General features: G+C 38.1%; 1 protein-coding gene across 3 annotated transcripts in view; it reads right to left on the reverse strand.

Moving 5' to 3' along the window:
- otud7a (OTU deubiquitinase 7A) overlaps nt 1–12587 on the reverse strand; it is a 45483-nt gene that overhangs the window by 12854 nt on the left and 20042 nt on the right. For all 3 annotated transcript variants that reach the window (XM_044123782.1, XM_044123783.1, XM_044123784.1), the window contains exons 2-8: nt 11986–12115; nt 8152–8305; nt 5430–5615; nt 5094–5312; nt 3049–3150; nt 1598–1725; nt 189–301 (exon numbers count right to left, since the gene is read on the reverse strand). In XM_044123782.1, coding sequence (XP_043979717.1) covers nt 189–301; nt 1598–1725; nt 3049–3150; nt 5094–5312; nt 5430–5615; nt 8152–8236 — 833 coding nt within the window. In that variant the 5' untranslated portion in view covers nt 8237–8305; nt 11986–12115. The remainder of the gene's footprint in view (nt 1–188; nt 302–1597; nt 1726–3048; nt 3151–5093; nt 5313–5429; nt 5616–8151; nt 8306–11985; nt 12116–12587) is intronic.

Genomic DNA, 12587 nt, shown 5'->3' on the forward strand with positions numbered 1-12587 from the left:
AACTCAAACCCAAGATGGGGAGGGTGGGGGCTAGAGCTCTCTGATCAGAAAAAAAAACTTACAAAGAAGCCAGTAGGTGGCACCGTTTCACGGTGTGATTTTGCAGAAGAAGACGAGTTTAATTTGCAGCTGCCTTTTTTAAAACTTTGCTTTAAGATTTGTACATTCATGTGCGTTGGTGAACTTACCCTCCACTGGTGTTCCCGTTTTTGCTGAGATGAGTGCGAGGCTCACTGGAGGCCAACTTCAGCAGCTCGTTCCACTCTCTTTCCCATTCTTCTTCTGTGTAAACCAGCCCTGACTGCACAAAAAACACGGTAATAAAATTTAAATTATAGTTTGCCATAAAATCACTGTTAATTCAAAGTCACTGTGTGCTTCCTCTCAATAAAATGCATATCTTAAAATGACATACAGCCCTGTATTAAGCCATCTCCCATTTGTTTACAATTTACCCTCAAGAAGTAAATTGGTACTGATCAATACTCCTCCAGGTTTTCTAAAGTATTTTTAAAGCCATCAAAAAAATCACATCAGGTATTGAATCGGTAATAAATATAAAAGCCAAAATATGACGGAATGCCAATTTTTTATCAGTACAAATAAATAAAGAAAGAAAACACTCAATACTACTTTAAAAGATAAAAAAACATTCTAGCAACCTTGAGTAAGTTATAAATATTATTTATGCAATATCCCATTTTAGAACAGAATATCAAAACAAATCAAAATACTAACCATAACTTATTGTTGTGTAGTTATTAAACTTCATTTGAGGAGAGTTTCATTGATTTCTACAAAAACGTTTAGTGAGAAGATTTAACTGACCGCCTAACACCAACTTGTTATACTGGCTTACCTTTTAAAAAGAACACCAAAAACAAAATCTGCGTATTGAGCAACTGAAACCACAATTGTATTTTAGTAGGTGATTTTGCTCTATTCTACATGTCGAAAACAATTTAAATGTTATAGTTAACATTTTAACAGTAATAGTATTTTTTAACAGCAGAGGAATGATTGGTTTTCAATTTGTCTGAACAGAAATAAGATCATGTTATGCACTTCACATGTGTTTTTCATGTAATTATTGTGATTCTGCAGTTTTTTAAACATGCTGTGAGAATCCAGCTGATGTCTGCTGTCATGCGACGGCGGTCCCTTCCAAAATTCAAACCAGAACACCTCCTTTTGTGGAATCCATCTTACATAACTGGGCCAACTGGAAGACTGGAAGACTGGAATTTTCAAACATAAACATATGGACAACTTCTTTGCTTGGTCTATCTTTGGTGACACACTTTCTCTCACAGATTGAAAAAAAAAAATAACTTTAATCCGACATCAGGGAAACAGGAGGAGGCAGAGGAAGTGCAGAGGATTTGGCAGCATTACTTGAACTGCTACAGCACTAATGTACATTTAGAATCACAGAAAATCTGTTTCCAGATTTTGAGTGAGGCTGAGTTAAGAAGCAAAAATCAGCATTACTTTAACCAGAGGTCTTCAGTGGTTGATCTATTGCTCCACTCTTATTAAAGTATCATTTGGAGAGAAGGCATTGTGTTTGATTTGCATGGATGGGTGCTCGGCGAACCTCTTTGTTCTGCTGGGTTTGCTGCCACCTCCACCTCCTCTTCAGGGCATCTCTCTCTGCTCCACTTTTCATCATGGTGTACAAAGATTTCCTTAGCATCAAGTCTCTGTCATGAAAGCCCCACATCCCTGGAAGACAAAAACACAATGTTAGCAACAACTCTGACTGAGAAAAGAATGCACTGGTCACTGGCTGTCCTTAAGTTGTCATTCTTAGATGACCGCAGCTCCTTAACTAAAAATGTCCTCCTCAGACAGATCTTGTCAGGACAGATTACAATAACTCTGGTGCCTATAGACCTCGGCTGCCCTTAGAGCCCTCGCACTGGGGAGGAACGAATCTGAGGAGGATGAACATGCCATGTCTCTAGAACACAAAGTACAGGTGAGCTAGTCTTTCCTCTTGTTCGTGTCCTTTTAGCTTTGACTTGTCCTTATTCAGCAAGATTTTGGAATCACTAGCTGTGGCACAGCACTAGATGTTTCAATCCAGGAACTAGGTTAGTCTTCTGGTGCCAGAGATGTAATTTGTGGTTGAATATTCACAACATTTTGCTTCAGTAATTTCCCAGTTAAAACACTTCAACAATTTTTACTTTTGGTTAACTTTAAGTTACACATATGATACAGCAAGTACTATAGTTTCAAAACACAAAATTCACACCTTGTTACTTTTGTTGAATGTCCCACTGTGTATCTCGCTGTGCTTACATTCAAATATAAAATGGGTTAGCGTTGGTAAAAAATACTCATTTAAGTACCCACCTATGGTTTTACTGTGTCTGGAGATGGAGTAACACTCAATGTTTAAGGAGTCTGAATTGCAAAAATTAACATCTCAAGATTGTGGATTATTAACAGATTAATACAATTTATGACATCTATTTTTGTTTAATTTAAAGGTGAATAATAAGTCTCACCGAAATCTCATGCATTTTTAGTGATTTTATATAAGTAATAAAGTGAAATTATAGGTTAAAAGTTTTAACACAGGAGCCTCTTTCCCCACTTTCTTGCACACTCATCACAATTTATTTAAAATTCATTGCAGTTACACATTTCCACAAAGCTTTCAAGTGACTTTTCTTAGCTAACAAACTGTATGCACGGTTAAATCATCTGAGATCAATGATGTGCTGAAATGATAACTTTTGCAGCATTCTGGTGTTCCTGAGGTAGTTAATCCATCTCCTCACTGAAGCTCCAGAAAGTTGTGCTTGCAAACAAGTATTCCATGTGCAAAACTGGAATTTACCCAATAAACACACTATAGAGGTTAACGCATTTTACACAAATGCCAAGGTTTGGACTTAATAATAGAAGGGAAACTTAACTGAAGATCAGTATAAACCAGAAGGATCAGGGCAATAGAGGTCTAAGTAAAAGACCTTCAAAAAACTATTTTTGCACCAAATTGCACAGCAGAAATTTAGATTTTTAGGGCTTACTCACCCAAAGAGGCAGCATGGAGGAGGCAGTTACCATCCCCTGTGGTGGCCAGAGGAAGAAGCTTCTTACAACTGGTGCACATGGTGGACCACCAGTTCAGACGTCCTGAAACCACAAGAACACTCAGAAAGTTGCCTCTGAAGACAAGAACTGCAGCCAGCAGACAAGCTATGTAAAATACACGCTGCAGATCACAGTATCATGTCGGTATTCAACACAGAGTGCCACTGAGCTTTGCAGAACCATGACGGCTCCACTTCACAATCAGTTATGTTATGTTATGTATATATGAGGAGCCTTGATTGCAGATTGATATTACAATGTTCTTCCTACAGGTAAAAGACAAACACTGCAAAACTGACATTCTAGGTGGTTTAGGAGACAGCATAGTTTAGAATAAAGAATCTGAACTCTGGAAATCTTCAAACGATTACATTAAACTTAGTTGAGTACATGCATCTTAATACCAATTGTACAATAGTGCAATAAAGAAAAAAAAATTAAAGTTGTTTCACACATTGCACTCTGCACATGCATCCGTTGGTTATGTTCCTTTTTAGCCTCTATATATTTCACTTTTTTTCATGCAACCATAGCAGTCCCCCAGAAACTACTTTGAAACCACAACTCTAACTTTTCTAAAAAAAAATAAAAAAAAGCGAGAAAGAAGAAGAACCCTCAGCGCGACACACATGCTGACTGTAGGCGGACAGCACTGAGCCTGGCTGATCTGGCTCCATCATTTATTTAACAACAGTAAACACAGTGGAGCCTCTGAATGATTTTGCCTTCACTGTAGTCACAAACTGCAGACTTTCTTTTTTTCTGTAATTTGCAGTTCTTTATTTCTGAGATACTGTAACCTCCTGTTGTTTTATGATGCTGGCCTCATAGCGTGCTCCACATGCAGCACACATGGACAATTCTACCTGCTAGGAAATACAGAAAGATGCATACTGGTGCATTTTACAGTAACTTTTGCATAATTTGCAAAAAAAAACCCAACTATTTTACTGATTGAAAAAAATATTATTTTGAATTATTTTTCAGCAAGCAAAAGGATTTGGCATGCAGTTTTAAGACATTTTGTTTATGCCTTATTGGTAAAATATTCAAATTTTTTGCTTGTTTGTTATAACATCAGAGTGAGAGCTTCTCTGCAAGATTCAAAACTTTTGAGCAGGTTTCTCTCCTTCAGTTGAAAGTGTCAGATGAATCCCTCTGGGATCCGGGAGGCTTTGAATTAGCTGTTGTCATCCTCCCTCCCGGATGCTGCTGCTCTGATCTGTTCTGTCTCACTGGGTCAGTCTCATCTTGTGCATCTGTCTGTATTTCAAACTTAATGGAATTTTTTATTGCAACTACTCTGTTTGACTTCAGTTTACTTTAAACAGGTAAAGAAGCAAAGAGACAAATTAATCCCTTCTTTTTTTTTTTCAAAATAGCTAAATTTCAATCAATGTCTTATGGACATCTATTTTTTTAAATATTGGAACAGATTCACAATTCTATCAAGGCCTGGACTTTGACTGGACCATTTTAGCATAGAAGTATATGTTAAACTAACCTCTGCTAGAAAATGAACCTCTGCCCTAGTTTCAAATTCCAGTATCTCGCAGACTTCTTTGAGGTTGTCGTATATTTATAGCCATTTATATGTAGCTGTGCAGAGATTCCTCCACCCATGCTGCAGGTCAACATTAGCAGCTTCTCTGATTAATCCTATGTAGATATGCAATTGTCATAGTCCTTCAATATTTAAATGATGGATTGAACATTTGTGGTAAAGTTTTGTGACCAAACCCTGATTTAAACTTCTTCACGCCATTCTCCTTCACCTGTCTGCTGTGTCCTTTATTATTTGCTGTTTGCTCACTTCTGAAGGTAAGTAGTTGCACTGGATTGTAAACTTAAAATTTTATTTTCTTCAACATCACAATGATGCACAACTTTGTGTTGGTTAATCACATACAATTCTAGCAAAATACACCAAGGTTTGTGGTTTTAACATGACAAAATGTTCTGTACCAAATCCTCATCTGACTCACCCGCCTGTTCCAGAGCCATCATGGTGGACTGCTCTATTAGATCCCTCTCTATGAAGCTCCTAAAGTCCTCGCTGTAGACGCTGAGGTCAGGTAGCTGGAATGTGTAAATGGGCATCTCAAGAGGGAACTGCTCGCTGGTGCAATCATTTGCCACCTGCAGCCGTGCCAAGGAGACGATAGCAGAGCTGGCGTGGGAGATTCCACGGGACAGACGCTTCTCTAGGGGCGAGCACAAGCAAGGTTATCCAGATAAGACATAAGACGAGGTTCATAAGAACAAAAACAACAACAACAACAAAAAAAACACCACTGCTGATGCTGAACTGGCTTTACTACCTTGTGCATTGTCCTCCTGCTTCTGTGCACACGGCCTGTCGATCTTGCTGACATGGCTGGGTGTTTCACGTGTCTCTGGCTGTTTGTAGTAGCGGCCCTCGTTGAAGACCTGTGGCAGGTTGGCAGTGTGGACCTGCCTGAGCTCCTCATAGTCGTTCAGAGCAGCACTGAGGTCCCAGTTTTTACCTGAAGGAAAAGTCAGAGTCTGATTACAAACAGGAAAAATAAACCTCCATTGAGTAATCTGGTTCGATTTCACTACAGTCCCATGCATGTAAACAGATGTTAGTGTGCAAGACTACACCGCACACACACCAAAGTTTAGAGTAAACAGTTTACAGTTGCAGGTCCTGGAGATGAATTAGATAACACTGTTTCACTGAAACATTTAATCAACTTGGTATGCTATATTCACTTTTGGCTTTTAAATAATTTATAAAATAATTATAATCTCTAACAAAAAAAAAACAACACATCAGACCACATAGCTTCACAAATTTATAGGTTCTCCACATGAGAAGATGTTGCAGTGCTTTTATCAACGTTTATCAGAGGAAAACATGCTGAATCATAGGGAGGCTGGGTGTTGGCACAAAACTAAAGTCAGAGAAAGACAGAACCTTCAGTATGGTGACAGCAATATCCTGACATGCACAAAGAGATACCCCTGGTGTCTCCTCCGAGTTCTGTCTCTTTAACAGAAATCCCCTCAAGGTTTAAGACAAGCAAGTCAGTTTTTCATACACCACTCTCTGACTTCTACCTTCGCCAAAGAAATCATACAAAAAAATAAATAAATAAATAAAAGCACACAAATGCCTATGTCTAAATTCACTGTAACCTGAGTGTGTTTGTGAAACTCGATCTACTAATGACTTCGCCGTGGTGGAGACCCGAGGAGGAAGACCTCAGCCTTCCAGACAGGATGTCTGTCTGTGAGTCTGAATATGAATATGAAAGCATGTCCTGCTAAGCAGCAGCTTTTGCATTTGTCAATGTAAAATACATTTCACGGATTGGATTTCAGCAGCATGAGCTTCAGAAACACAGGCCTACAGCCTACAGTGCAGCCTCGGAGCACCATTCTGCACCTTAATGCATCATCTTTAAAGGCTTAAGTGGGAAGCTTTCTTTCAGGATCATGATTGATATTTAGCACAGACACACTCTTCTGAAGCATAAAAATACATAATCAATATCCATTAGAAACACTTCAGATGCATAAGTCCAGATTCTGATACAAGATGCAAAACATGGACCAATTATGGGTGTGATGATTATACCAAGAGTTTAAAAACTTACAGCTTCAAAATTCTACGGTTCCTTCATTCGATTTAAAATCTGTCTTATAGAATGCCAGGATAAATGTAAAAAGTACAGCGGAAAGAAAAACTTCACAATTTTCCCAAACTAAGACAAGTTCAGATATTTGGAAAGAATTTCCACAAAAGCACAAGCGGAAACGGTGGGGAGACTTAAATGCACCTCCTATTGTTCTAATTAAAGGAAACAACAGCATTAAATCTGCAGCTGACAAGCAGCAAGTCTGTTAGGAAGCAGATTGCAGAATCGCTAATTGCAACCGGAGCAAATAACTGCTTTTTGTTTGACTCCTTGTTCTCTAGAAAAAGCAGTTTACTACTACTACTACTGAAAAAAAAAACTTCATCATTATAGGAAATAGGCACTTAAAAACTACTTGATTAAAAGGGGCTCTATTGTTTCAGACCATAATCCTATATTCTATAGCTTACTATATGTACTTTATTTTTTCTGTATTTTTTTCCAATATTCGTAGTAGTAAAAAGAAACAATAAAATGAAATGCATAGCATTATTCTAGCCATAATAATCAATATATGTTAGTATTATATTACATGATTATCATGTTAGGCATTTTATTAAATGTTTAGACAACCTTTAATGCTTTACTTGTAAATAGTTAGCAAATTGAGGTAAAATAAAAAAAGTATTCCTCGTACAACAGTCTCTAAAAGGCGACAAGAGAAACAAAAGTTAACAAAAATTAAAAGGTGGTTCAATACCCAAAACAGCCTGTAGAGAGCACCACATGTAGCACAACTGCCTCGTCTTCCTCCTGGCTGGGACCGGAGTGCAACAGAGCAGCTGGTCTTTCAACGCAGGTCTGTGTCAATGCACATCCTAAAGGCTAAGCTAACATCAGGGGGCAAAAAATAAACCGAGATAGGACAATCAGGGCTTGAGCCTGTGTCGTCTGAGTGCACTGTCTTGTTTGATGTCTGCTCGTGTCACACATATTCCACTGAGGCTTCGCACCAGAGCAGGTTTTGGGGCAAAGCAAGGAGAGAGAGATGCAAGAGGCTTGAAAACAGGGACACATTTTGTGAGCATATATGAAGATGTGTCCCGGATGCATGTACATTTTGCTCAATGTGAATTTAAATGTAAAGGTTTAATATTGAACCTGACCTGACTGACATTCATCCCCCTGTGTTGTTTCTTTTATCAGAACCACACATGTACCAGCAGCCCTCTGCTACTCAGTGAGCACCAGTGAATGGACACAAAGCTTCTTTTGGGGTGTTGCACTCGTAAACCCGTCAGTCCTGCCTCTAAATCAGCGAACATGCCTCCTGTTTCAGGTACCTCTCCTCCTGTCCTTTGATTATGTCATCTTCCTTCCTTCTCATTCCTGTCCCACCCCTGTTCAGTCTCTCCTCTCTTCAAACAGAAAAGCTTACCTTCCAGCAGGTCTCTTGCCAGACCCGGTTCTGCCCCCGTGGACCGAACAAAGTCTGACAGGACCGCGTCCATGTCCAGAGTCATGTGATCATGTGTATGTGCTGCCCACGGTGCAGCGGTGGCCTTGGTGGACGCCAGCCTTCACGTTCTCATCTGGGAACAAACAAAGCAGAGAAGGAAACCTTAGAAGCGACGAGGATGCTGTTTTGCAGTAAACTGTTTAGCCACACCTTAAAGATCTCATCCCTGGCGAGTCCCTGTGAGAAAATACGAGCGAGATTGCCTTGTCTCTTATTTCAGTCCTGGCTTGGGCCTGTTTGTACCGAGGCGTAATGCTGCATGGAGTGCTCCTGCCAGGAGTCATAACATAATACCCAGCATCAGAGATATCAGCAACAGCCAGTGCTTATTTTTCCAGGACACACCTGCCCACTTCCGAAGGCTTTCCTCCTCTGTCTGTAATCACAACACAGGGTTTGTACCATATATCAATTTCAAAATCCCAGTTTGTTCAGACAATAGTTTCTAGATTTTTTTCTTTATTTTTTCTCCTGACTTTATAAACATCTGTGGGCTCAATATTTAACTTGTGGGGCTTTATAATGAAAAAAAAAAACATTCAGCCACATCATGCCTGAATGTAAAGAAATTCAAGAACAGATGAGAAACCAAGTTATTGTAATTAATTAGATTGCAAGAGTTTAGAAAGGTGGTTGTTTCAATTGAACCATGTTGAAAGCCACTATCCACAGAAAACAGAACAGTGCTGGACCATTCCAGGAGCTCGCAAAATTACTCCAAAATGCACATCGGAGACACAGTCAAGATCCCACAAAACAACCCAGAAAGTCAGAACAACATCTAAAGAACTCCATTTAAGGTAAACTAGCCCCACTTAGGGTTAATGATTATGATTCAACAATTGGAAAGAGACTGGACAAAAATGGCAATAGATTTTGGACTGATCAGGCACAACTTTAACTTTCTGAAATATTTTCTAAAACAGAATAAAAAAAAAAAACAGCTCAATCTAAGATAAAACATGGTGATAATGTAAAGGTCCGGAGCTGCTTTCCAGTTCATGACCTCTTCTAGTAGTAGGAAATAAAATCTCTTCTCTGAAATCTTTGTGGAGAATGTCAGTCAATCAGTTTGTGACCTTAGGCTCAAGCACATGTTTGTTGTGCAGCAGGACAATGATACTAAGCACACAAAACAATTAACTACAGACTGGATAAAGAAAAAAATTGAAGGCTTTGAAGTGACCAACTCAAAGTCCGGATTCAAATCTGGTTTAGTTGTTGTGGCATGGCTGTAAAACTGGCAGTTCGTGCCAACCAGTCAATGTGGCTGAATTAATACAACTCTGTAATAAAAGTGGGACAAAGAAGGACTTTGCCACAAAAAGGCTGTCAAGTTGAGGAGCACTTACTTTTTCATACATTTTTTATGCATCACTTTTAGACAAAAATTGAAATTATTATATAGGAAACCAAGATCTATCTTCAATATCTAAAGATATTTAGCCTAGAACAAAGTATTAACCAGAAATCTTTAGGTGTGAGTCAGAAACAAAACTTTATTTTGACTGAAAGTCAGGACGCCTGATGCCTGTTGCTGTAACTGGATGATTAAGTGCCATGCTATTTAGTTGCTAGCTGGAGAGCATATTTGAAACTAAATAGCACTGTGAATCTAATGATCAACAAGCGAGACACTATTGGGTCATAAATAACAGTCAACATGCAGATGCATTCACTCCGGTTGTTTGGGGAATAACTGAGTTCATGCATAACTTTCATTCCAGCAGAGGCTGGGTGGGTGACAAAGGAACTGATCTCAGAGCACCAGCAGAAAAAAAACAAACGCCCACAGGCTGGAGACTGTGACACCAGGCCTTTGTGTGCAGACCGGCAGCCTGGAGGCTGAGGGGTTATTAGTGCACAACCATGTCAGCAGGATGGCGAACATGAAAAAAAAAAAGATGTGAAGAAAATGTACGTTGATCCATTTGACCATAGTTAAACAGATCATAATAAGATAGATCTGAGTAACACTAATACAATACTTCTAATTTGTTTTGTAAATAAAAAACCAAATGCATAATGCTCCTTTCACTTCCCCAGTACTTGTGTTGTCCCACCATAATAATCTTTTAGGAAGGCAATGTTTATTAACAAACTGTTACTCTTATAATATGTCTGAAATTTGAATATAATCGGTATAATGTCAAAGGTCTTTGCTGCAAAACAATTTAGTTAGAAAAACGGATGTTTAAATGTCAATTTTGTCAGCGTCCTTAAAGAGAAAACCATGTTAACAGGAACCTCCATCAGACCTAAGCACAAATAAGGAGGGTTTTTTTTTTCTTTGGGGAACTAAAATACTTCACTACTGCATAAAGAACTTAATGGATGAACTTTAAGCTAACCTTTAAGAGAGAATATTGCTTTGTAGCACTAAACACCTCGTTCCTTGTAGTGTGGAGCAGAGACTAAAATAGTGGATTATTATAAACCATGACCTCACTTTCCCCCAACCTATAAGCAACGTTGTTAAAATTGCTTTTCCATGTGGGAGTTAATTATGACTCAGAAACACCGAAAAGCGTGGTCTCACACCTGACGTAAAACAATGTGGGCCACAGAAATGTGCTGTCCAGCTTCCTCTTAATCAAAGTGACATTTTAGCAAATTTGTCAGCTAAAATGAATCAGGCTTACAAATATGGAGTGCCATTACAGCAGCAACAAAAACAAAAATGAACAGAATTCAACTAAAATCTCCCCTCTAAGAGAAAACACAACAAGACAGACTATTTCCACATCACAGCATTACAGACAGGAAGTACTATATTTAACAGCTGCTGGTGTTAGTGAATGATTATGCATGATGATGTGAAAATGACACAATATCCAGTAACTAGTTAAAACAGTCTGCTTGGTTTTAACAATAAAATACTAGGATAAATTCAAAAATTAACAATTTGTATTTAAGTTTTGGGGTAAACTGCAAAAAGTATTTTAAAACAACTATTTTTATTTAATTTTATCTTATGGATTTCTTTTAACATTTTTCATGATTAATGATTATAAATTGCATTACATTTGTGTGTATGAACATACATACTGCTATAACTGGCAAAAGAAATCTAAAAGTTAAATGTTCAATAATAAAATAAATGATTCTGATTTATTCAGATAAAGGATTATTATTTAGAATCCATAAAATATTATATAGCAGAGATTTGTAAAATAATATAAAACAGATTTTTTTCCAAGGGTCAAGTGTGTTTTGTGGCTCTGGACAAACTGTATTATTATTTCAGTAACATTGAAAAAAGTTGCTAATTTCCAAAATAAAGAATTTCCCACCCGCATATTTTTTATGGCCATCATTAATTGGGAATATCTTATCTGTTACAGATGCAAAAAAAAAAAGTGGGTTCTTAGTTGTCCCACTTTGCTAACTTGAGAGACGCTAACACCCTCAGTAGACAACCATGAACCCTGGTGGAAACAATCACTTTTCTTTGTTGATATATTAAAACCAGCCCACATAAAGTAAACGTGAAAGCCGAGGCAGTGAAAACTATGGAAATCAGTTTGAAAGAAGAAATGCCTGATGGGTTCTGCTGGGACAAACACAAACTCTCAGAAATTAAACTCAAAACTTAGCAATTAAAAGTAAAACATCGTTTTGGTTTTGCATAATTTCGTAATAAAGAAAAAAACAATAACAGGATGTCGATTTAATGTGAGTAATAGAACAGTTGAATGTGATAGTGTATGAAGCAAATAAAAGCCCTCTAGTCTTAGTTCGTCTCAAACTTACATCCAGAGTCTTTGCTGACAGTTGGTGAGAAGCCATCTGATGACCACAGGACCGCCAGGATCAAACGCTGATCTAGTCCATGGCTTCAGTGGCAGCAGAGTAGAGGAAGACTCTGGGGAAGCAGAGAATCCTGGAAGACACAGATAAACAGAGATCATCAAAATAAGTTACCACACTTACTCTGAATAAGAAAAAAAATACATACTAAACTAAATCTAGGGGGAAAAAACATGTTGGGAGCAGATTATAGAAACCAAATCCTGAAAATGGCTGAGTTGAAACATTAAGTTAATCATTTCTGAAATTAAAAGGCGTTACTGTAAAATACTTTTAGCATCTTAATGTTGGTATTTCCACTAGTCTGCTTCAGAAAATGTTGATCTCCTGGGATTTTCACTCATTGCCATCTCTCAGGTTTGCTGAGAATTGTCCCAAAAAAAGAGAAAACACCTGGTGATTAGCAGCTATGAGGATAACAACGTTGTTAGAAAGGCAACAGTAGCTCAAATAGCCACTTGTTACATCTAGGTATGTTGAGTACCATGTCTTAATGAACTACTCATTAGCATGCTGAGAGGCACTCCAGTCAGCTAAGAACAAGA

Source organism: Gambusia affinis, linkage group LG08 (genome assembly GCF_019740435.1).
Source record: "Gambusia affinis linkage group LG08, SWU_Gaff_1.0, whole genome shotgun sequence".
Lineage (NCBI taxonomy): Eukaryota > Metazoa > Chordata > Actinopteri > Cyprinodontiformes > Poeciliidae > Gambusia > Gambusia affinis.